At 42.5% G+C, this 25280-nt stretch overlaps 1 protein-coding gene across 4 annotated transcripts in view; it reads left to right on the plus strand.

Moving 5' to 3' along the window:
- The window catches only part of cntn3a.1 (contactin 3a, tandem duplicate 1), a 116015-nt gene that overhangs the window by 64811 nt on the left and 25924 nt on the right, over positions 1–25280 (plus strand). For all 4 annotated transcript variants that reach the window (XM_080444649.1, XM_080444651.1, XM_080444650.1 and 1 more), the window contains 2 exons: positions 7909–8038; positions 11759–11909. In XM_080444649.1, coding sequence (XP_080300775.1) covers positions 7909–8038; positions 11759–11909 — 281 coding nt within the window. The remainder of the gene's footprint in view (positions 1–7908; positions 8039–11758; positions 11910–25280) is intronic.

Here is a 25280-nt window from a genome sequence, read left to right on the forward strand (position 1 = left end):
CAGTGATATTTGGAATGACCCTCTACCATACTGCAAAGTTTCTTAAAAATGTGACTCTGCATTTATGTGTTGGGGCAGAAGAATAATTGTCATAAACATTTTCATTGGCTCATAAAAGTTAATTTTTTTTACTTAAAAACATTTCAGTACGTTTTTTTGTCGGTATAGGTCCAAAATTCATGTGTAGAACGTTTTGTGCACATTGCGCAAAAATCCCAGGAGGAGAGAGATTTTAACTGTTTTTCATATAATTCAAAATGGTGGGAGATCTAAAGGTCAGAGGTCAAAAGTCAAAGTTGTTCGGCATGAGGAGACGCATATGTGTATTGAAGTTCCATGGCAATAGCTCAAACAGGGCATGAGTTATACCTGTTCAAAGTTTACATTTTTAATTGAGTGCTATAGCGCCACCCTTTCATTTTCTATGACCCATTATGCAGAGTTTCGTAAAAACCAACTGCACGGTTAAGCCAGAACTGCGAAAAACGGCGGAATAATAATAATTAGTAGAGAAACAAGAAGGGACCATTAGCACTACGTGCTTGCTATTATTGAACACATTTTTATATATAAATAAATAGAAATGTGTTCCTCGGAACACAGGTCTCCGCCAGGCCAGGTATTAGAAGTCAATCACAGTCAATCAGGATGAAATATGACAAATCGGATAGGTACGTTTTAATGACATGACTAAAGACATAATGTGTGCCGACTTGCGTGATGTTTGGACAAAATCTGTAGGAGTAATATCAAGAAAATATTTGTTGCAAAAATCGGCCTCCTGGTGGCGCTATAACAGGCCAATGTGAATAATTGCCCTGTAATAAGCAGAGGTTCTGCTTTGGCCTCCAGGGAGTGTGTGCGCACAGTTTCACGTCAATTGGGCCAACGGTGCCGGAGATTAGCTGTACACGCACGAACGGACACACACACGGACTGATGGAGGGACGGCCGGGGGCGAAAACATCGTCTTGGCCATGCCTTCGGCCTGGCGGAGACAATGAGATATTGTCACAATACGATATTATCTTCACAAAATCGATAGTGGTATTTGGTCAAAAACACTTTGATATTTGATTTTGTCCATATCGCCTAGCCATAAGAAGGTGCCTGAAGTGTTTTTCCTATCTCGACTTCAAATAATGCTGATGTTATATGCGAGGCGAGCACAATTAATGAACACCATAAGGCAGATGTATGCTGCCATTTGTCTCTGCTGCTGAAGAGATTATCATCGAGCTCCCACTGGGTCTCTGAGGCTGTTTAACTGGGCACTGGGCACAGTGTAGCGTAGCGTGGGCACTAGCACTGCACTGCTCTCACATCTCTTTTAACTTTTTCATCCCTCAGGGCCGTTGCACCGCGTAACCTAAGAAACGACCATCTATCATCTATTCAGTCGCTCTAATTCTCTCTCTCTCTCTCTCTCTCTCTCTCTCTCTCTCTCTCTCTCGCTCTCTCTCTCTCTCCGTTTCTTCTGTGCTCTTGAGTTCTGTCCTTTTCTCAATTTCTACCCGTCTCACCGATTCCTCTCTTCGTACAAAACCTTCACTCATCCTGTCCTAGCCAAAAACCTTGGGACTTGTGTGCCAGTTGGAAGATGCTGTATGCACACCAGCGTCCCCCTGTCCCCCCTCCACCCCGTCCCCTCAGTGCCCTGGCTTTAGCGCCGGGTCAGCCACTTGCCTGTCACATGACTGGCACTAAGAAAGGACCCCGCTTGAAGTGCCTCGACAGGGTCAATCAGTGATGTTAAGGGACAGTCCTTGTCTTTTCAAGAGGCAGTGCTGTAATGCTTTCAGACAACAGACAGACTGGCGGCAGCACCCTCTGGACTACTCTTGTCGATGACATTAAAAGGACCGGCTGCACTCAATGGGGAAAGATCAAGGGCAAGAACAATGAGCACTGGCCCGCACTTTAAATTGACAAACTATAAAAAGGGTGCAGAAAGCAGTGGCAATCCTCATAAAAGGCCAAATCCTGCTAAAAGAGATGAAGATATTGGACGTAATTCAGTTTGTGCAATCGTTTTGTGTATTTGTTCGAGCCGCTTTTTTTCCCTCTTTTGAAAAATTCCACATCTGAAATGTTTTGTCCTTGCATGGAGACTTCTGACAAGGTTTCAGTGCTATGTTGAGGGGTTACATCTAGTCACTACAGGCCTATTAAGACTTCAGAAAATGTGTAGTGTTTCAATTATCAACAGCCGGGCCCCCCCACATGCACACACACACACGCACACATGTACACACACAAAAGCTTGAATTAGATTAGGCTCTTCATCAGAACCAGCACAGTTGACATATTACTTAAAATGTCCACATGTAGCCCTAATTACCCATCTCAGAGGTGTTTTTAGCACAGCAATCTCATACAGTATCGACTATTTGCCATTCGTACAAGGTGATAATTGGGCTGTTTCTAACCTTTCTCTAATGAAAAACATCAAAATGCTATCAGCATCTTTTAAAATTTGAATACAGTGGTCTGAGTTTTACCAGGACAGAAGCTGTTCATCAATCAATATTTATTTATTTATATATATATATATATATATATATATATATATATATATATATATATATATATATATATATATATATATATATATATATATATATACACACACACATACACACTGTATACTACTGTATATCAATTGTTGTAAGGGTTGGATTGGGGGTAAGTCCCTGTACCGTGACATACTAACATCATGTCCAGGGGGTGTACTTGTATATCATGGCTGGGGGATGTACTTATACAACAAGCAGGAGAGGCTCCTGCCCTATGGGTCATATGGCTCGGCAAGGCTTACTTGGTTTGATAAAAGTACATTACAATTTAAATTTTAGGCATTTAGCAGACGCTCTTTATCCAGAGCGACTTACAGTAAGCAGAGTAGTGGAAAGAGTAGTGGGAATATGCCCTGATATTTTTGGTGCTGGCCTTTCAAAGGGTGCTGGGTTCATTACGTTCTCGGCTGATAAAGCAGAATGAAAAATGACTCTTGTCTTCCAATGGAAACTCCATGGGGTACTGATACTGTATACCACACAGTACTGGTAGAAAGAACAATGTGGGGTCCAATAACGGCGTGGCTTCATGTGAATCTCAGACATCTTGTGGCCAGTCTGTGACGTCAATCACCTATGACGCATCTACATGTATGACGTATGACTCCACGTTTGAGCAGGTTTTCAGACAATCTGACTGCCAGTGCAATCAAATATTCTTTTGTTCCTTGCTCCCTATGCTCCCCCCGTGGTTCGTCTGTTTGACTGTCGGCATGACGCCCTGCGGCCTCTCGCATCTCGCTGCTCTGCTCCGCCGTGTTTAGTCTGTTTAATTGTCGCTGTCCCTTCGAAGCCTCGTGTTCCTTAATGCCTGTGCACTGTTGTGGTTCTCTGGTTGACTGTCGGCGTCCCTGCACGGTCTCTTGTGTTTCTGGAAGCCATGGCTGAATGGGTAGAGGGGCCGTCTGGGAATCAGAAGGTCCCTGGTTCGCCCCCTGGCCCCCCGGTCTGTGTCTTAGTGTTCCTGAGCACTTAACCCCTAACTGCTCCCCTGGCGCTGTATTAATAGCACCCACTGCGCTTAACTGTTAGGATGGGTTAAATGCATGGGGACAAATTTCACGTTCTGTATTTGCAAATGTACTGTGACAAGAATACCACTTTTCCACTTTCCCTTACCTTTCCCTCACTAACTGTGCCCTGCCGTGGTTTTTCTGTTTGACTGTCACTGTCCCTGTTGCTGGACAAGCTGCCCTGCTTTTCTGCTTGTCATCTATCTATAATAAAAGTTCAAGCTGTTGAGGGCAGGCAGTGTTGTTGTCTGTGTGCCCGTAATCCAAATATGGACATGTCTAACGTCAGGGATCTCCATATATGGACATAAAAGGGTCCTCGGTGATACAAATTGATCAGTTGTACAGGTCTTGAGTGTGTGCGTGTGCGTGTGTGTGTGTGTGTGTGTGTGTGTGTGTGTGTGTGTGTGTGTGTGTGTGGAGGTGGGGGGGGCACAGACAGACATGCATAGATTCAATGCATTTATAGACCGATAAAGTTGAAGCATGCATGTCTGTATGTGCTGTAATTGTCGCATGCACACACCCCAGGTCCGATAGAGCTGAACTTTGAAATATTTACACATTAAAAATGTTTGCAGTGGTTTAGGGCAGTACAGTTGCCATACCAGACAGTGATACAACTGGTCAGGATGCTCTCAGTAGTGCCTCAGTAGAAGACGGATCTTGAGCCCCATGCCAAATTTCTTCAGCCGCCTAAAGGTGAAAGAGGCGTAGCTGTGCCTTCTTCACCACGTGGCCGGTGTGCTCATTCCAGGAGAGGTCTCCACTGTTATGCTGTCCATGTATGGTACAGTAGATAGTGGCATGCTCTCTTCTGCCTCCTGTAGCCCATGATCAGCTCCTGGTTTTATCGACGTTGAGAGGCTGTTCTCCTGGTACGATTGTGTCAGGTTTTCAACCTCTTTCCTCTAGGCTGTCTCGTCATTGTGTCAGGCCTATCACCAGGTTTGGAGCTGTGTGTGGCCACGCAGTCATGAGTGTAGAGGGAGTAGAGGAGGGGGCTGGCAGGCTGCATTCTGACAGTTGAGGGTCAGTCGGACAAAGGAGCCCATCCTCACTACCGGCCGTTGATCCGACAGAAAGTGCAGTATCCAGCTGTAAGAGGAGTATTGATGAATGGTCACGTGCTGGAAGTATTTTGGTAATACTTTCCACAGAGACGCTTGGTTGAAATCCCCAACCATGATGAAAGCAGCCTCTGGATGTTTATTCTTTGCAATGCTAATAGCCTTGTGTAGCTGTTCGTTAGCCTGGTCGGTGTTTGCCTGTGGCGGAATGTAAACAGTGAATAGAACAATAGTTGTGAACCCCCTTGGGAGCCAGAATGGCTATACAGTAGTGAGAGATAACAGAAAGACTGGAGGGAATGCACATTTGTTTGATCACACCATTGTAATTGATCATAACCCCCCCCCCCCCTCTTTTCCCGGACAGCTGTTGGTGCCTGGCCGCCTGATGCAAGGTAAATCCCCCTGGTGAAATGGCAGCCGGGTCTCTGGGAGGCACATGACGTTGTAGTCCTTAGTTTCCCCGAGTTCATCCAGTTTCTTGTCCAACAAATTCACGTTGGTCGATAGGATACTAGGGAGGGAGTGGTGGTCAATTTGATCTCCAACTTAATTGCACCACTAACAATGGCTCTCCTTCCCCTTCAAGTCCCCTGTGGTTCATGGGAGTAGCGGATCCCAATCAAAATACTGCAGGCTAGTGCAAGTCATCGTCGAAAAGCGTCGCACGTAATTTGGGGCAGCACTTCTGGGGAGGGGGAAGGGTCCCTCCCCAGAAGTGTCCCTTTCTTTTTTGTTTAAGTTTGAGTGTATTCTTTTCATTTTACCTGTTTATTTTGTGTATATGGTGTTTTGAAAAAAAAGGAAGCAATCCATGTATGTGAACGGAAAATGTATAATCCTATCCTGTGCTTCACAATAAAAACATTTGAAACAGAAAAAAGGTGAAAATAGGTGGCTACTGTAGAGGTGTAAAAAATATACAAGAAAAACATTAAAATAAGTACCGTAATTTTCGCACTATAAGCCGCACCTGAATATAAGCCGCAGCAGCTAAATTGAATGATTTGTACATATATAAGCCGCACTGGACTGTAAGCCGCGGGTGTAAAATCCATAGATTTAGGAGGTCCCCTAGTGGCCGTTAGCTGTAAAAATCCATAGATAAGCCACACCGTTATATAAGCCGCAGGGTCGAAAAATGGGAAAAAAGTTTATAGTCCGAAATTTACGGTAAAAAGCCATAATGACGGCGAGGAGATCAACAACAGGATTTAGCAACAATGTTGCTGTATGTGGTGCTGTCCATGGTGCTTAAGGACACATAGTTGTAGTCTACTGGATCTACAGTACAGTATACACTGTTATTTTACTGTAATTATAGTGTTTGTGTCAAAAGAATGCATAGTGTTTCAAATGGTTTCTTAAATGGGCCTCCAAATGGCAAAGGCTGCCACTGTGTGTTTACAGTTTCTCGTTCTTATTTTGCAGTGAGCAATTTAGAAAATTCCATGTTGTGCCTCCCCTCCCCCAAGTTGCAATGCGATCTGCGGCCTTGTACAAAAGTAGTTAGAGTAGAGAAAATATGCAGCCTTATGTGAATACAAAGATGCTATATGTAGAAAGAGAAAATCCTGGTAGGATGCAAGACTTGGCCAGCATGGACATAATTGTTTCAGCATCAAGAGTTGTTACTATAGTGCATCTACTGTGACTGTCAATTATATATATAATAGAAAAAAGCGCCCTTCAGGCGTGTGCAGAACTTCTGTGTGGTTAACACAGCGTTTGTGTTTATTGGTGCAAAGATTTAGTAATTGTGTACATGTAGTGAGCAATGAAGGTGTTGTTTTGAGTAGTGGGTATGATTGATGCCAGTTGAGAATTTGGTGTATATGTTACAGGACGATTGAATAACCAGGACGATTGAAGACAGAGCGCTCGTTTTTAGGCACGGGGCTTCGGGGCGAGGCGGGGCTTTGCTGCGACGCGGACCTGTCTGTTGTTGTTCCCCCCACTTAGCAACCAGGAAGCTACGCTAGGGGGACGCTGTACACGCGTTCACACGCACGTGATAATAGTTATTGTCCATGACGGAGGCGCGCCGACTCAGCAGAGCTTGAGGCCGAGGAGGCGCGCCCTCGCGCCCCCAGGCGCGAGTGCCCGCGCTGACCGGCCGATGCTCTGATAGTCGACACAGCGCCGTCCGAGTTGTAAACCGATAGGGACAGAATAGTTATTTTCATGGATCACTGTGTGTGTGTGTGTGTGTGTGTGTGTGTGTGTGTGTGTGTGTGTCTCAGGGAGAAACTAAAACAATGCGTGTGTGTGCGGGCGCGTGCATGCGCGCATGTGTGTGCATGCGCGTGCATGTGTGTGCATGCGTGTGCGCGTGCGCACAAACGCGCATGCACACACACACACACACACACACCCTCCCTCTAGTCTGGCTTGCATTGCCCTCTAGCGTTGGTTTTACAGAATTGCCTGAAAACAAGTGCTCCTTCTTCAATCGTCCTGGTTATTCAATCGTCCTGTAACATATATATATGCAGAAGGGTAGTTGATGATGGAAATGAGATAGCATTTGCTGTTAGATTACATGGTTGTAATAGAGAACAGTAAAAGAGAATTTTCAAAGGCAATGATATAGATGACAAGACATGTTCAAGAATGAAGTTAATTTGTCACTATGCATCCAGGTACAGAAGCAGCAGCAAAAGCAAAGTGTGTGAGGTAAGCAAAATACTGGCCAGCAACAATAAAAAAAAAAGTGTTTCATGTGTTTCACATACACATTCACTGGCCGCACACGCGAAGTTTGGCGAGCAAATAAACAGCACGATTTCTTATCAAGTAAAGAAAGTAAGGCAACCAAATTAAATAATTTGCTGTTGCTGCTGCTCGAACCTAGCGTTGATTCCCGCTTTGCGTGTCCAAAAGTGCAGTGATGTTTTTGTCCGTGGTCCCATGCCTTTATACAGTCTGTTTGGATAACAGATCACGTTAAAAAGTGAAGTTGTGTCCGTGACGCGTTGGTTATTGTTCCTTGAACAGAGCGCATCGCCAAGTGTCCATGTCCACCCAGTATGTTTCCAAAATAGAGCAAAAAGTACCATTGTTGTTTGTTTTTCCTTGAACAGCGTGTCCGTCTCGACGCATGCGCTGTGTAACTCGAAAAGAAAAAAAGAAAAAAATCGAATTGATTTATTCTGATTTTGTTGAGTGTGCAGTATGTTGCTATATCTGTACCGTACCTTACTTTGGATATTATATCTTCATAACATATGTATTTGTGTGTTTTTCCAGGACAGAGTTCAAGCAAATAATGGGGTGCTGACCATCAGCAGTCTAAAGCTGGCCGACATTGGTATGTACCAATGTGTGGCAGAGAACAAGCATGGGCGAGTCTTCACCAACACTGAGCTCAGAGTCATAGGTAAGACTGGCACTAATTTTTCCAAATAACTGAAACGGTTCTTAATAATAATGATAAATATTAATTAAAATATTATATATAATTGTAACTCATACAATACTGCACTGTTCTAGCAGTGCTACAGGCTTGTTCTATTTTTCAAAGTGACCATCTGCAATTCACTTGATTTAACACATCAATTAAGTCTGGAAGTGCTTGTTCTAATGTGGGACACATGCTGCTGTTTTTACCAGCTTGTGTGAAGCGCAAGATGGTCTTTATTCAGTCCCTGTGCTAGTAGTAACTTTCTCCTCATCGACTGTAAGCCAATGGGGAGTCCACATTGCCTTCCCATACTCTGAACGGGCGTAAGAGCATCGTCACTGACTGAGCAAAACGTTCACCCGAACGTCCTCTCAGGCTGTGGCATCACAACTGCCAGTGCTACATAAAGAGGGAATTGTGCATCAGTTGGTTCAATAATCTAAACGTGTTTTATTTGATCGATGAATGGCCCAAACACAGATTACCGAGAGCACCCCTCCCCCATTTGACGACGTTGTCAGCGGTCTGTCTGATACAATAGCCTAGTTACATTATTAGAAACTCTGCAGCCGCAATGATCGGCACTCAGGTCCGTGATTATATTACATAAAAATGTAAGAATGAAATTCTCTATGTCTCTGAAACAGTGTTCAAAGGAGTTGAATATGTTACTGCAGTTTTTATTAGAAGCCTAGTAGTTGTAAGTTATTTTTGTTTATGTTTACAGTTAGATGTTGGATTGTTTGTGCCTGTAAGAGTGCATGAGTAAATCCACTAGTGAGCTTTAGATGTGAAAGGCACCTTAATTTAACTCTTGAGTTTAATATATATATATATTTTGGTAATGTTTAGAAAGATGCAAGTACTTTTCAAGGGTTTTAGCTTGCCACAAGCTGGCGTAATACTCTGTCATTTATTTATCAGGGTAGTAGCTGAGCACAAGTGCTCATTTTCAGTAACGCCCAGCACATTGACAGACACACACATTACGGGCCTTAATCACAGCCATGCTGTGATATACTGTACAGAGCAACAGCACAACCTGGAGTGTGATGTTGCTTTTATATCAGTGATTCTCAACCTGTGGGCTGTGAGGATATTGCAAGAGGGCACCCAAATAATTGGCAAGATTTTAGTGATAATATATTAACATTGAAGAAAACATGTAAAAAGTCAGTTAAAAAAAACTTTAAAAGTGTGTTTTTTCATTGTGATACTACTAAACAGGAACTTAAATGATGCTACTGTACGTTAGTTCCATTGATCCAAGACGGAACATCATTAAAATAAACATGCTCTGAAAATGCACATGGCCCATCCATCTGACCACTTAACATGGCTGTCGTGTTAAGTGGTCAGATGGGTGGCCCGCAAACACTTTTGAGATATTCAGATTTTCAAGTGGACCCTGATCCAGAAAAGGTTTAGAACCACTGTTTTATACTACAAATACAATACTACTACTGTTCTACTACAAAATAATTATCAAGTAACGTGAGACAACTATTTATTATTTTGTTGATAACCATCTATTATTTTGTTGATAACTTATTCACTTATTTGACTCTGCCAAGTGCCAACACATAGTTCCTTCAATACCTTCAAATCCTTCAATACCTAGGACTCCAATGAAAACAGGACCGCAAGGACTTTTTTGGTGTTATCCTTTTAGGAAAAGTGTTTGACTGTACTCGTGCTGTTCTAAATTTCTGTCTAATAAAATATTCAATCCAATAATAACTAATGGTAGCTACTGGTGTAAGTAACTGTTGTGTAATAATAAATGTGCAATGTTGAACTGCTTTTGGCATTTCAGCACCCTCTGGTGGACAACTTTTTAGACTGTGATATACATACATATCATTATTCATATTTTACTGTTGTACAGTGTTGTACAACAGTGCACCACAGTGCACCATAATTCAGGAGCAGTGTTAGTAGGCCTAGGCTAGCCCTAGGCCTTTGACTGATTAATGGAATACTTTATCAACATGTTTGTTAATAGAAACAGTAGAAACTAAATTCTTCTTGGATTGATTGTTGTAGCCAGGAGGATATCCCAGTCTGTCATCAATTTAAAACATCCTCTTATAAACTGCATGTTTTCATTATGCCAACAAAAACAACATCAATAGGTTCAGGGTATTGACATGTACGCTTTTTTTTTGTCAACGATCGTAGTAAAGAAGAGTTTATTCCTCTCACGGCCAGCTCGGCATGTTATACCTCAGGCTAGGGGTTTAATGGCAATATCTGTTGTGCTGTTGGGATTAGAAAAAGACGTGGCACTTCACACCCTGTGTCAAGAAATAATTGTCAGGTGCGTGCGTGCGTGCGTGCGTGCGTGCGTGCGTGCGTGCGTGCGTGCGTGCGTGCGGCTATGGCTGTGCATAGAAAATGTGCATCTGCAGGTGCTCTGTGCTGTCACTAGCACCAGGGCGCCTCGTTGGCTTTGAAGAGTATTCTGCTGAGTCAATTCGCATACAAAACAGCTCCAGATGACGGCGCCTCAGTAATTAAGGCCTAAAGAAATGGCAACAAAGCCTCCCTTTTGTTTTACATCTACACAATAAAATCCTCAGTGTTAATTTAACTCTGAGAGTGTATGGGTCCATTTGGTCCATTTGTAACCAAATGTAGAGTAGGAAATGGATAAATTAACACTGAGGAATTTACTGTGTATTTTTTTCATTTATTGCTTTGGAGAGCCCATGTCTGAATGCTTGATGCATTGTGCCCTATCAAGGAAAATGGCAAGGAATTGGAAAAACAAACTCTTTTTGAATGAATGTTTTTAACTCTTTGACTGCCAGAGTATTTTCATAAAGTACTCCCCCAGTGCCAGCAATTTTCGTGTTTTTTTATTTTTATATTTTGAATTTTTCTCATGAAAATAATTTAAGGACACATAATGTAAAGACCCAGCACAAATCCGCCACTAGAGCGCAGCACATGACAGCTTTGATCATGTCGTTGGGTCTCTCTCACCCTTCTTCATAGATTAGACAAGGAAAAACATGAAAACGGATGTGACGTCCCCCCCATTGTTTTGATCGGCGAAAATTACGTTGTGATATACGACGGCGATGACTGATCGTCACCCAGACCATAGATTATAGAAGAGAAACTGTCCGTTTGTCCGTCATACCGTGTGAAAGACCGTTTATTTACCTATTTTGGACGAAAATTACTGGGGAAAAGAATCAAAAACCGGAAACGGAATCCAGGTCATGAAACCGGATGCAGATGTCCGTGAAGTAAGTGGAACTCGAGAATAACATTGAATATTAAGCAGCATAGCGCAATCAGAGATTAAACAATGAACGCGCGTCCAGCGCGTCGAGCGCGTCGACGGCCAACTGGACAAAGTAGCACTTGACGCGTTATCGCGTCGTCCGCAGTCAAAGAGTTAAAGGATGATTGCTCTGTGTCTGCTGTCTCAGCCATATGATGGCTGAGACAGCAGACTATGAATGTGCTGCGTGCGTGCGTGCGGACAAGGATATATGACCTGACCTTCCTAATGGACACAGTGAACTGCATGTCTTTCGATGCTACTTTACTCCGGCATGTGCTCTCTCTCTCTCTCTCTCTCACTCTCTCTGAGGAAATTGAGCCTTCTCTGGCCCACTCCCCCCCCCCCCCCTGAATATCACACTGAACGCTTTTTCTCTATCTTCTATCCCTCTCTTTTAGCTATTGCTCCAGATTTCTCCCAAAATCTGCTGAAGGCCCAAACTCTGGCCCGTCAGGGTGGTGATGTGCTGATCGAATGCAGGCCCAAGATGTCTCCTCGGGGCATGATTTCCTGGAGGAAGGGGAAGGAAGCCCTGAGAGAAAACCACAGGTAGGTTTTACTTGCGTTGCAGGAAGCAGTGTGGAGCCATGGATTGCAGTTGAAAGTCACAGATGTAACTATTGTTGAAGTCAGACTTTTTCTTTTAGCTTGATGTACTACTGCTGTGCTTTCGTTCCATATCAAAGCGTTTCATGCCAAAGTTTTTCCTCAAACTGAACCTCTGGAAACTGCAAGGAATGTTCTAGTAACTAACTGACAGAAACATTCGGATTTAATGTAATATTTCTGTTATACAGTATAACGGTCAAGACAGCATTTTGTGCTGTCCCACAAGCTGATCTTCAAGCTCACAATGTGTAGCAATCGAGACATGTTGTGAATTTGCAGATCGGCTATTTTCAGCACGGGAGACCTTCAAACGAGAATGGCTTAATATAGGAAAAGACGTGGGGGTCGGAAAGCAAGAAAGAGGACTTCTACCATGGGTATAAACTGTGAAAATGGATTTGGGCCCGACGCTTTATTTGCAGTTTGATATTTGACCAGCTTTTACCACTGTAAAAACGGTTTAGGTCGAGTGCTTTATTTGCTTTATCTGCTATTTCAGCAGTTTGATATTCCAGCATTCCACACTTGATATTCATAGTGACCCACTGTGAAGAACAGAACCACAGCACGACACAATACAATTTGAATTGCATAATGCATTCGACACTCCACCACTCTGCCCAGCCATCTACATTTCTCCCCCCGCTTCTGTGCTGTACCCTTCTCTCTCTTGGCTGCATGTGGAGCTGTTTTCTCCACTGTTTACTTAACCCATTAAGACCGGGAACGCATCTGTGTGTCATGTTTAGATTTCTTTGGCTATAAAAAAAATTGCCGATCTCCAAGCTTGTAGATCTGCTATTTTAGAAAAATCGTGAAAATATGTGCAAATCTTTGAATATATATATATTTTTCAAGCAAACATTTGTAACTCAAATCTGGGGATTCGACAAATGTCTTCTAAATCCTAACAGTTTTCTGAAACACTTATGTTGCTATATAATATCAGTGATTGTCAAGGACCCCCAAAAGGATATGTATTTGGCTGTGGACCCCCATCTCACAATATTTTGTTCCAGGGACCCTAAGTAACAAGCAAAGATTTGAGTAAAAAAGTATTTGCTTTAACACATTGACCGCCAGAGGTTAATCTCATAATGTACTCACCAGTGCCAACGTTTTATTGTTGTTTTTTGTTTTTTTCACGTCGCCACAGATCTTGTTAAAATCCTTAAGATTGAGCTGTGCACTGTTTGTAAACATCGCGGAGATCTCACTGCTTCTACCAGTGAAGACCACGTGTCAAACGGAGCCGCCATGTTTGAGTTCTGACCGTTTAAGTTAACATGGGAAATGCGAGGATGAAAAACTACATGTTTACAGGGGCTTTTACAGGGGTTATTGTGTACGACTTAGAATGGAGGCAGACGGGAAACAAAAAACGTGATCGCACTTCCGGTCGAGATCGGGTGGTGTTACACTGAAAATGGTCCCCCTAGAAAATTAAAAAAAAAAAAAAATTAGAAAAAAAGGAAAAAGCACCACAGCCCGTAGGCTACGGGATTGGCGCTTAACCGTTGGATTTAACGGCCCGTAGAACTACGGGCCCGGCGGTAAATGTGTTAAAAATATATATATATTCAAATATTTGCACAAATTTTCAAGCTTTTTCAAAAATAGCAGATCTACAAGCTCGTAGTGCGGCACTCGGTTCTGTGCTATGAGCTTGTATATCTGCTATTTTTGATTAGCCAAAGTATAAAATAATGCTTTTTGGCTCAAATAAAAAAAATTACACGGATGCGTTCCTGGTCTCAATGGGTTAAGGTAATTGGCCATTCCTAGTCCAAGGCACGTGGATCGATGCGCTGATCCATCCGTTCATTAGCAGTGTGTAAGGCCCAGAGGGTTGTTACTAGAGCACTCTACAGGCTATGATCCAGGCTACCATTGAGATATGGAGGACACTGGTGAATACCCCAAAAGCAATAATCAATTCCTGGCTTCAAGATTAGCATATCCTCCCCTAACCTCTTCTGCCTTCGCGGTGGCAGTGACACTAGGGAACCTAGGCGAACATCTTGTTTCATTACGAACCAGGTTAATTGTGGAATAATTCATTACCTCTTTGTGACAGACGGAACCGACAAAGGGACAGGTCAGACTGAACAAGAAAGGAGGAGATGTTAAAACATTATAATGAACCAGGAAAAATGTGTTCTGCTCTGCAGGGGTGATGCTGGTCAAGACAGCAGTGGGTTGTCATAGTTATATGGCAAAAGCCCTGAACTACTGTTCTTACTGTAGTAGATGTGATATGGCTTTCTGAAAAGAATGGAAGCAATGTGTGATAACTAAGAGATCACACACACACACACACACCCACCCACACACACACACACACACACACAGTTTATTGTCACATCACAAGTTTACGTATTATATAAATGTGGGTGAAATTATATTTTGTGCAAGCTACCCACAGATTGCAGTTACATTTTAAAAATAATAATACGTATAACAGTAAAAAATATCAAATATGGAGACAACATACAATAAAGACAGAGTTCCAAAGTAAAACAAAAGACATATCAAAGCAGATATAAAATATCTGTGAAATGAATGGGAGTATATTTAGAGTCATACATAAAGTTATAGGACCAATGTAATGGCATGACTGACATGGTGAAAGGGCTCAGTGCCTGTTCAGCAGCATGATGGCCTGGTCGTGGAAACTGTCCCCTCTGTCCGTTCGGCCTTGGATACTGCAGTATTGCCTGCCTGATGGTAGCAGTGTGAACAGATTGTGGCTGGGGTGGAAAGTGTCTTTGATGATCACGACGTGCTGGGCCATCCACACCTCCTCTGTAGTGCACTGTGGTCATAGGGCGGTGCAGTTCCCATTCCAAGCAGCTTGTCAGAATGCTCTCGATGGTGCTACTGTAGAACGTCTTCAGCCACCTGAGGCTGTACAGACATTGTTGGGCTCTTTTCACCACGTCCATGGTGTGTGTGGCCCATGTGAGGTCCTTGGAGATGTGTACGCAAAGGAACTTGAAGTGGATGGCCTCTCTCCACTGTGACGCCATTGATGGAGATGGGGCGTGCTCAGCTGTCTTCTCTGCTTGCTGTAGTTGACAATCAGCTCCTGGGTCTTCTTGACATTGAGGGCAAGGTTGTTCTAATGACACCACTGTTTCAGTGATCTGACCTTGTCCCTGCAGGCTGTCTTCTTCTTGTTGATGATTACACCCATCACTGTCTTGTGGTCAGCATACTTGATGACGTTCAAGCTGTGCATAACCACAAAGTCATGGTTGTACAGGTAGTGAAGGAGACCTGTGAGGCTCCTGTGTTGAGGGTCCCATTCCCACCATCTGGCTCCACTATCCAGCTGCATACGGTCAGGTGCAGACCCAGTCTTGAGATTGGCAGGAACTATTGTATTGAATGCTGAGCTGTAGTCCACACACAGCAGTTACTCCCCGCCAGGGGAGAAAGGGCAGTGGGAAGATCCAAGGCAATTGCATCAGTAGATCTACGATATGCAAATTGCCATGGGTCCAGCATGGCAGGGAACATGGAACAAATGAAGTCACAACCTCTTGAAGCATTTACTGTCAATTGAGGTGAAGGCGACAGGACTCTGCTCCGTTTATTTCTCGTTCTCTGGCGATGTCGTTCATATCCCAACCACTGTTCTGGTTAAAGGTTTTCTTTGGTGCTTTATGCTATTTTTGATGGACAGGGACATTGACATTTTGTGTGTTGATGTTGAACACACTCTTTATTCAGACACTCATTCAGGCGTCTCCGTGTGTAACCACAGCCATGCACTGCACAAGTTGTCCCTGACATGACTAATAGACTTGTAGTGTTGACGCAAGCTCACTGGTGTCACTAGCGATCTGGAAGTCACAAGATCGCACAAGACAGCAGCACACAGAGACGTGTGCAATAGTGCCACCCTGGGGGAGGGTTGAAAAACAATGTCTATAGTGGACATCTTTAAGCCCACGGGAACAATACCCTGGAAAGAGGTAGAGGTTGAAATTATCAGCAAACACTCCCACCAGCTGGTCTGGGCATGCTCTGAAGATACGGACCGCGATGCCATCAGGGCCTGCAGACTTACAGCATAGTATGGTTGTTCACCTGCTTGAAGCCTCTGTGCACGTCAGCCACTGAGATATTTAGTGGGCTGGCCTCCTCAGATGGGGCTATCTCCGGCTGGTTGTGTCTGTTTACATCGAACAGAGCAAAAAAGGTATTCATCTCACCTTTTTTTTTTTTTTTTCAGGCTCCAGGTGGTGCTGAGGCAGAAAACGGTGGCGCGGCGCTGTCAGACATAGGATAGGCTCCTGTCCTCTGTATTACTTTCTGTTTAAAGAGACTGAGGTGCTCTTATTATAAAATGGGGGGGCGACATAGAGTCGCAGTTTGCATTGCCTTGCTGTGCGTCCAAGCTGCTGTGAGGACGCTCCTCCCTCCCCCACTCACTGCTACTAGGCTGCAGCCTATGATGGCCTGCTGTAGAGAAGCATTGTCTCTTCCCAGCTGTGGAATGTTCTGGCTGATTGGCTCGTTAACAGTCTATTCAACTACTAGTCGAGTAGTAATGGCTATACTCTCTGATCCTCACACAGGAGTCAGCCTAGCACGGACGTGAATTTTGTCTGTCTGTCTGTCTGTCTGTCTGTCACACACACACACACACACACATGAACGTAGTGCAGTGTTATGAAAATAACTGGTCCCTGACATTGACAAGTTGGTTAAAGCAAAGAGATGTCAGGTGTCTGGAAGCAGCAAGTGATTTAGATGAAATTTCATGCTGGCTACACCATGTAAATTTGCCATTTTGGATATTTTTGAAAATATAATAATGGTAATAGGTAGTTAGAAGCATTAATCATATATGTGTTAAAAACATACAAATTTATCAAAGCTGCTTCTTTGATACATTTGTGCGGCATAGTGCGGCACTGAGTGCCGCACTATGAGATGGTAGATCTGCTATTTTTGAAAAATAATGGAAATTTGTGCGACATTTGTAAGTCTTTACAAATGTCTTTTAAATCCTAACAGTTTTCTGAAACACTTATGTTGCTATAATATGTGGTTCTCTAACTTTTTTATGTCAAAATTATATTATATTATATATATAATCTAAAATGACACAGTATGCATTCCCGGATTGAATGCTCCTTACAAATTGCATTTTGTTTTTAATGTCAATAATTAAAGTAGCTATTCTTCTTCATAATAACATGTTTTTAAAGGTGATATACTGTAGTTAGTAGCAGTGACTGAGACAACAGAATGAACTAGAAAGTACTGTTCCTGAAGAAACAGTGTGGGATCGCTAAGAATGTTGCTGGTAACCAGTTGCGGACGCGCATGTGCGCTCACGCGCATTCAGTTATACAGCATTGTTTTTGTGGGATCGCTAAAGCGATCACACTAATGTTATTGCCACTCTTTCTATCTATACTATACTTCCCCCCATTTTTTGGCCCGGCACCGTTGGCTTGCTCGCAGTGAAATTGTGCACACACACTCCCTGGATGCCACAGCAGAACCTCTGCCCCAAATTTTTCACATGGGCCTTTTTTAGCGCCACCAGGAGGCCGATTTGTGCAAAACATATTTTTTGACAATACTCCTACAGATTTTGTCCAAAAATCCCACAAATCAGTACACAGTATCTCTATAGTCATTAAACGAAAGGGGTCTTTCAGATTTTTCATATTCCATCCTGATTGGCTAAAAATGGCTTCCAAAGTTTGTAGGAGTGCTCCGTTTTGAACAAAATGCCTCAAATCATGAACACAGCATGCAATTTCCTTGAAATTTTGCACACATGTTTCCACTATGCCGAGGAAGAAATGCCACTTGATTTTTTTTTGTATCAGCCTCATGGTGGCGCTATAATAGGCCGATTCGTGTTTTTACCTATAACTGCACCGATCTGTGTAAAACTTTGTAAGCGCACTCCCTAGAGGTCAAGGAAAAACCTTTGCCCTGCATTTTTCACATCTGCCTTTTATAGCACCACCAGGAGGCCGACTTATATAAAACAAATTTTTTTATATCACTCCTTCCGATTTTATCCAAATTTCACGCAAATCGGTACACATGATCTCTATAGTGATGTGATCAAGACGGATGTGTTTGATTGTTCATATTCCATCCTGATTGACTAAGATTGACATCTAAAGTTTGCAGTAGTGGCTTGTTTTGAACAAAATGCCGCAAATCATGAACGCAGCGTCCGATTGCGGTCAAACTGCACGCACATTCACACTATGTTGAGGAGCAAATGTCACCCTTTTCACATTGGCCTATTATAGCGCCACCAAGAGGCCACAATAACCTACCTGACCTGGCGGAGACCTGTGCTCCGAGGAGCACTTTTTCTAGTTATTAAATAGTTTTTATTGATTTTTCAACACCAACAAAACATACATACATACATCACAAGGACAGCACATAGCCACACTTAAACATTAACAATACCTGAAATAAATAGACAGTAATACAAATATCAAAAATAAAACCCCAAAATAAAAACATGTTGAATATTCCTGCGGATTAAATGATTGCAAAGCATGATTATCTATTGTGTGAAATAGATTTATTTTACAGTCAATAGTGTTGAAATTATAATTAGGTTGCCATAGGTTCCCCCCCCCCTCCCCCCCAAACACACACACAAAATTGTCTTTCCTTGTTCCCTGGTTCTAAAATGTCATCACTTATATTTGCACAGATACCACAAAATCCCCACCTAGTATATTTCTGCTCCACTGTCACAGAAATGTGAAACAAACAGGAGACAATGGTTTGAAAACATGCAGTGGGGTTATGCATTAGTGGTGGAATCATTCAGACATGATCCATATCAGCTCTAATTGTGCCCAGAACTGCGCATGCTACACAGGAATTTACCTGATGCAACAGTTTCCACATTCTGTTTGATAACATCTTTATTTGTGCAGGCGGAAATCCAAGCAGGAGGCAAGGCACACCTGCTGGTACATGCAGTGAGTTAGCGGGGTTCCGAATTTCTCATTTGATCTGGGATTAATTGTTCAACGGGCTCAGCAGCTTTTTCAGTGCCTTGCCTCACGGATATCCATCTTCACCACAGTGGGGGAGCAGGAGACTTAGACGCCCCCCCCCCCCCCCCCCCCCCGCGCACGCACACGCACACGCACACACACACACACACACACACACACACACACACACACACACATACATTAGAGAAGCTAAAGAAAAGTGAGGCCATGGTGGAGCAAAACTCATTCTTGATACAGCACCAAGGCTGAGACATCATGGTTAACAGGAGGGATACATTCCGTGTGATGGGAATCCATGGTCCCAGGCCAGCATAGAGATTATTTGTTGCAAATGCAGGAGTAAATGTGAGCCCTCGCTAGCAAATATAACACTCCTCTGAAACACTGAAAGAAAAATGCAATCCCACACCAATTTCATATGCTAAAATCATTCTAAGTCTGGGATTCGATCTCCAACCAAACAGCCATACAGTAATGTGCACCATCAATGGTACACGTGGGAGAGAAAGAAAAAAAACCTTGTTCGAGATTTGATTTAACAGCCCTGCCCTGAAGAGGGTGAGCTGAATATAAGATGTTGGGGGCTTAGCATTATTGCAGCATCTCTCACAAACCAATTCCCGTGTTCCTGGCTCTTTAGCATTACTTTTCTCCACATCGAGATGGGCGCTGCTACCACTGCTATTACAGGAGTGGCACAGCACTAATCCATCCCACTGGTTCTACTAAAATACCCATAATTCCCTCTAATCTTCCTCGGATAATGTTTACGAGGATCTGCAGGAGAGGAGAACAAATCAACTAAGTACAAGGCGGGATCTGATTAGTTAATCAAATCGTGTGGTGGTCCTAGCCACAGTACAACAGTTCATATCCCAGGCATATATAACAGGATAGCCTTATAACAGGATTGCTGTGCACTAATACTGGGAGTGGCAAGGTTAACAATAATATGCTTACCATAATTAGATTTTGGCACTGACCGCTGCCAGCTCCTAACAGATATAGGAAGTGGCATAATATTGGCAATTAGATTGAAATGGGAAGTGGCACAATATTGGCAATTAGACTGAAATATTGTGACTAAGTTCAGTGTTGTGTTTCAGTCCTTCGATACCGGAACACAACCAAGACTTTTGGTGGTTAAGAAGACCAAGAGTGGCAAGACAAAGAGCCCAACTAAATTGAGTCCAAGACTGAAAGGAGACTCAGATCAGGACCTATTGGTCTGAAGACCAGACCAGAACTACTACCCTGATTGTTTGCTATTTTTATTTATTTATTATGTAAATGTATGTAATCAATGTATAATCTTGCAACTAAACCGGTTCAAAGAGTGCACTGCCAAAAACATGATCAGATGGATGAGCAATAATATAAGACTGAATGCTTCAATCTGTATCCTTTTGAATATCGCAATGCTTGTGAATATTTCCAAGTCTTTCTATTTTGCCTTTATTGGACAATCTATCCTGTTCATTTTACGGCCACTTAGTTCTTTGTTGTACCATAGAGAGACCAACCATGGTGTGAGATTACAGCCTGTAGCTCACTTTAACACCAGCCAATAAGGTCGGGAGGAAGGAAGTGCTTGTTTACTTTATCTCACTGCAAGGGTTTTATGTACCCCACAAATTTCTACCAACACCTTAATTGCCACAGAACACCCCCAGAGAGAGAGAGAAAGAGAGAGAGCGAGAGAAATAAAGAGAGAGAGATATGAGGCATTTCTAAAGAGGAAACAATCCCTCTATCTCCCTTCATCTCCCACCATTCCCTTCTACCTTTGATAAGGAGGAAGCCAGACACTGGTGGCCGCATGGTTTAATGCCAAGTCTAATCCGTGTGACATCTCATATCCATAACTCTTTATTATGGTCCATTACAAAAGGAAGCCCTTGGCTCGGTTAGGAGAATATACTTCCTGCTCCCCTGGGGATGGCCGCTGTAGCAGAGGGCTAATGTATTTTAATTCTTTCAGCCTTGTAGGCTTAGCAGACCATTCTGATCATCTTGGAAGGTCTAGGCTGCCTCCTAGGGATCTATTTAGAGGAGGGGTGTTGTAAGATCTTTCTTAAAAGCGTGTTACCGTGTCTGAAACATTGGCTCAACCACATCACACCCTCCTGAGCAGTTTAGAAGATGAGAGGGGAGCTTAAAGTCAGGATTTGCTGGTATATGCATTTTCAGTGGACTAATTCATTTCGAAGGATGCTAAGTATAGTCAGGAAATACAGATAAAACTACAGTTGATAGGCAATATCAGCGAATAAGAATATGGTCGTGACATACCCTTTGTAATTGGTGAATTTTACAGTGCATTCTTTCTCAAAGAGATGAACCTGCCTCGGTTTTACCTCTGCTATTATTCAACATTTAGAGTCCAGATTTTGAAAGGCTATCTTTTCCTTTCTTGAGGTAACCGTTAGTTCTACTAGATGAAAGGCATCACAAGACATGTTCCCATGGCAACCATCATGAATACTGTATCAATCTTCTTTCTGTTTACACATCATACTGAATGCCAATGATGCCATGCCATTATGCCTTTCTATCAATTATCTCATGCCATGAAATGGTAAGTCACCATCTGTATTCAGGAATCAGAAATGTTAGCAGTTATTGTTTGGCATAGGCCAAATTAATTAGTAGCACATCACTTGTCCTCTTGGCTGTAGTTAATGGCTGGTAGGGTGGGTGATGGGTGTTTTAAGTAGTCACCTGAGTCAAACTAATTCTGAGCAGGGTGTTATTACGCACCTGTTGTGCATGAAGTTAATTGATGCACACAGGATAAATCAGCCATCCCACACATACTCAGGGAGACCCTTGTTCCAGCTGCTCTGTCTTGTACCTCCTTATTTCTGGGGTGATAGCGACTGGGATTATACTATGCATGGCATGTTGTCACTGTATCTTTATGCTCTGAAAACAAAAGTGATGTTGATCTAAAAGCCCGCTGTCAAGTGTTCTCTCATGCCGAGAGCGCACTGTTATTATGGCTATAAACTGGTTCTACATCAGGACCCAAATGTTGCATTGAACAAATTCAGAGTCAATATGATAAATAAGAAAATATCCCTCCATCATACTGCAATGTAAAACTTTTTAAATGCTGAATCCTATCGTTCTATTTTGAGGGGGACAATTGAAAATGTGTTGAGAGCTTGCTTCAAAGGCATTGGAAAATCTACACCAGCCTATGCAAAAGGACACATTTTGACACACAGAATGCATCGGGAAGTATTATGTCAGATTTTATGTCCTCCTATGAATAATAAGATTCAGGGGGGAAAATCAGCAAAGTTTCACTATAGTTATTCTTTCTCTGGACTTTTTCAGAATATCTCATATGTATCATCATCCCATACAGTATATGGCCAGCATCGGAAATTCATTGTATTTTGATAAATGATGGGCCTAACTACCAGTATACAATTATAACACCAATTAGATCAAAACAGATAATGTAAATTATGTGCTGAGCATGATCTTTAATGCTCCTTATATTATTCACCACACAAGACTACAAAGATTAAGGGAGATTGAAAATGGAAAATGTTTTCTGATGATTTAAAGCGCCTTGATATTAAAACAAAAGACAGGCTTCAGGTGTGATCAAATGTGTACACTAGGCATAAAGTAATGAATACTTGAGTGAATGGATCATATGAATCATAGTTTGCTGGCTTTTAGAGATGCTTGATGTTTTATCTATTAGACAGTATCTTTGAGCATTGCATGTGCTTCATCAAAGCATATTTAACATTAAACAAATGTCTTAATCAAACCTTCTGCAACAAGAGTCAAGATTTCTCATAAAATAAGAGACACAAGAGTAAAACTCTTAGTATGTATGTACACACTGAGGTGCTTGAAGGTGCTGTGTGCATAGTTCCTACTTTGAAATATTTCCCATCTGTGGGATGTGTGCCTCTATAGAAGGCCCATAGACCTTGGGCCTCATGCCAAACCTCGCCTGAGGTGAAAGAGCCTTTGCTGAGCTTCCTTCACCACACAGCCTTTGTGCACATCCCGGGTGAGTTTCACAGGGATGTTGGAAGCTGAGGAATTTGAAGTTGGTGACCCTCTCCACTGTGGTGCTGTCTACGAAAATGGGGGTTGGTGCCCTCTATCTGTCCTCCTGGAGTCCACGGTCAGCTCTTTGGTCTTGTTGATGCTGAGAGACGGGACATTCTCATGGCGCCATTGTGTCAGGTTCTCCACCTCTCCCCTGCTGTTGGTCTCATCTATAACTGTCGAGTCGTCCGCAAACTTGGCCACTGCGTCGGAGCTGTGCATGGCCACGCAGTCGTGGGTGTACAAAGGGTAGAAGAATGCAACTGGCCTTGCGGCGCTCCAAAATAGAGGTGCAAGGCAAGTCTCGGTTGACCATTTTGAATCCGACACACGTGGCCTTCATCAGAGCGAGTTGAAAATCTGGGCAATGGGCATGGGCAGTCTGACAAGCGTAGCGACAAGCGGGTGCAATGCCCTGAAATGATCACGTTACGCAGACGCCCATCCGCGTCACAAGTTGAATTGTGTTTAACTTTTTTCCTACACAACGAAACACGACGGCAAACATAGTGTCGCTCCCTGTGAGAAAACCCCTAAACACATTTCATCTCTGGCAGCAGGCAGACGTGTGCGTGAGACAAGCCCAATCTCGCCCGTGTGTCATGCCTCCCTACCTGCCTGCCTACTTGCTTGCCTCTCATTGAAAATGAATTACTAGACGTGTCAGTCGCTTCTTGTGTAAAAAGGCCTTAATTGAAGCAACAATCTGTTGTTTAATCACTGTCTGATCAGCATTTGAAGCTTGATGTTGAAAGTGTGTCATGAAAAATTGGAGGCAGATGCTTTACTTTAAGGAAAGGCGACGAGTAATACAATTAGACATGGACTGTGAGCACATTTTTGTTTTTGCGGTTTTACTGATAATTAGGCTACATCACATTTAAGTGTCTACATTTAATTCAATGTGCCCAATGGCAAGAATGCCATCTCTGTTGGATTGAACATACTAAATCTAGTGGCTTGGAGATCATTGATCATATAGGCTAGTGAGAATTTGGGAAAGGACACATCCAACTATTGTTGGTCGTAACTATTGTTGGTTGTTGTTGTAAGTCGTGGGTTATTGTCAGTGTTGGAAGTTCTTTACATTATTAGTTAAATCTCTGTATTTTGTTGGTAATCTCTTTATTTTGATAGTGATCATTGCTATAGAGCATTTGTTCAGTAACAGGCTCTCCAGCTTTTTAGTGAACAGAAAATAAATTGTCAGGTGGGTCAACAATTTCATCGAATCAGGAGAGAACACATTCATCTGCTTAAATGTTAGTTTTCCAGTTCTTGCTCATTTTTAGGTTAATTTACTTAAGATGTCACTTTATCGTCTATCATGAGTTCTCACTCCTGATTGGATGAAATTGGGATCCTAAAGATACAGGGAGACCCCTGTTACTGAACAAACACACTAGTCTATAGCAATGGTTATTATTGGAATATATAGAGCTATTTAACCCATTAAGACCTGAGGCCGATTCTACAAATGATGGACCCCCATCTGAAAAGGTTTTGTGCCAGGGACCCCCCAGAAAAGAATTGTAAAAAAAAAATATTTTTCAAAATTGTTTCCAAAATAGCAGATGTACAAGCTCGCAGCACAGCACAAAGTGACACGCTGTGAGCTTGTATATCTGCTATTTTTGAGAACCACTGTTCCAAACCACTGTTCTAAATTCTAAGAGTTATCTGAAAAACACATGTTGCTATTAGTATAGCTAAAATCTAAAATCTTTCCCGGTTTTAATGGGTTAACACTTATTTTAACAACAAATATCACACCACCTTTAATCAGCTGGTTCTTAGAAATGAAACACACTTCTATAGACTAAATGGGTCAAATGTAATGTAATGTAATGATTAATTCAATAACGAATATGCCAATGTAAGGGGGGGGGCAATACAATTTCAATTTAGTATGGGATAATTGACAATTATTTATAATGTTATAGTAAAGCAAAGTTAGACAAGCCTATTCAATCTTTTAAATTAGGCTATAACTCGCCCAACCTTTTCAAATTATTCTTATTTCACTTGTCAGGCCACTATAAAACATGGATAATCCCTTGCGTGCTGTATGTGAACTCGTGCACACCTGGTGGCTATTAAAATCAAATGATATTGCGGTAGCCTACTGTGCCTAGAAAGACTTTCAGTGTACCATTTTGAACTAGACCTGATTGGATGTTGAATAAAGAATAAAAATGGTACATTA

This window comes from Gymnoscopelus braueri (assembly GCF_963280865.1).
Source record: "Gymnoscopelus braueri genome assembly, chromosome: 12".
Classification (NCBI taxonomy): Eukaryota; Metazoa; Chordata; class Actinopteri; order Myctophiformes; family Myctophidae; genus Gymnoscopelus; species Gymnoscopelus braueri.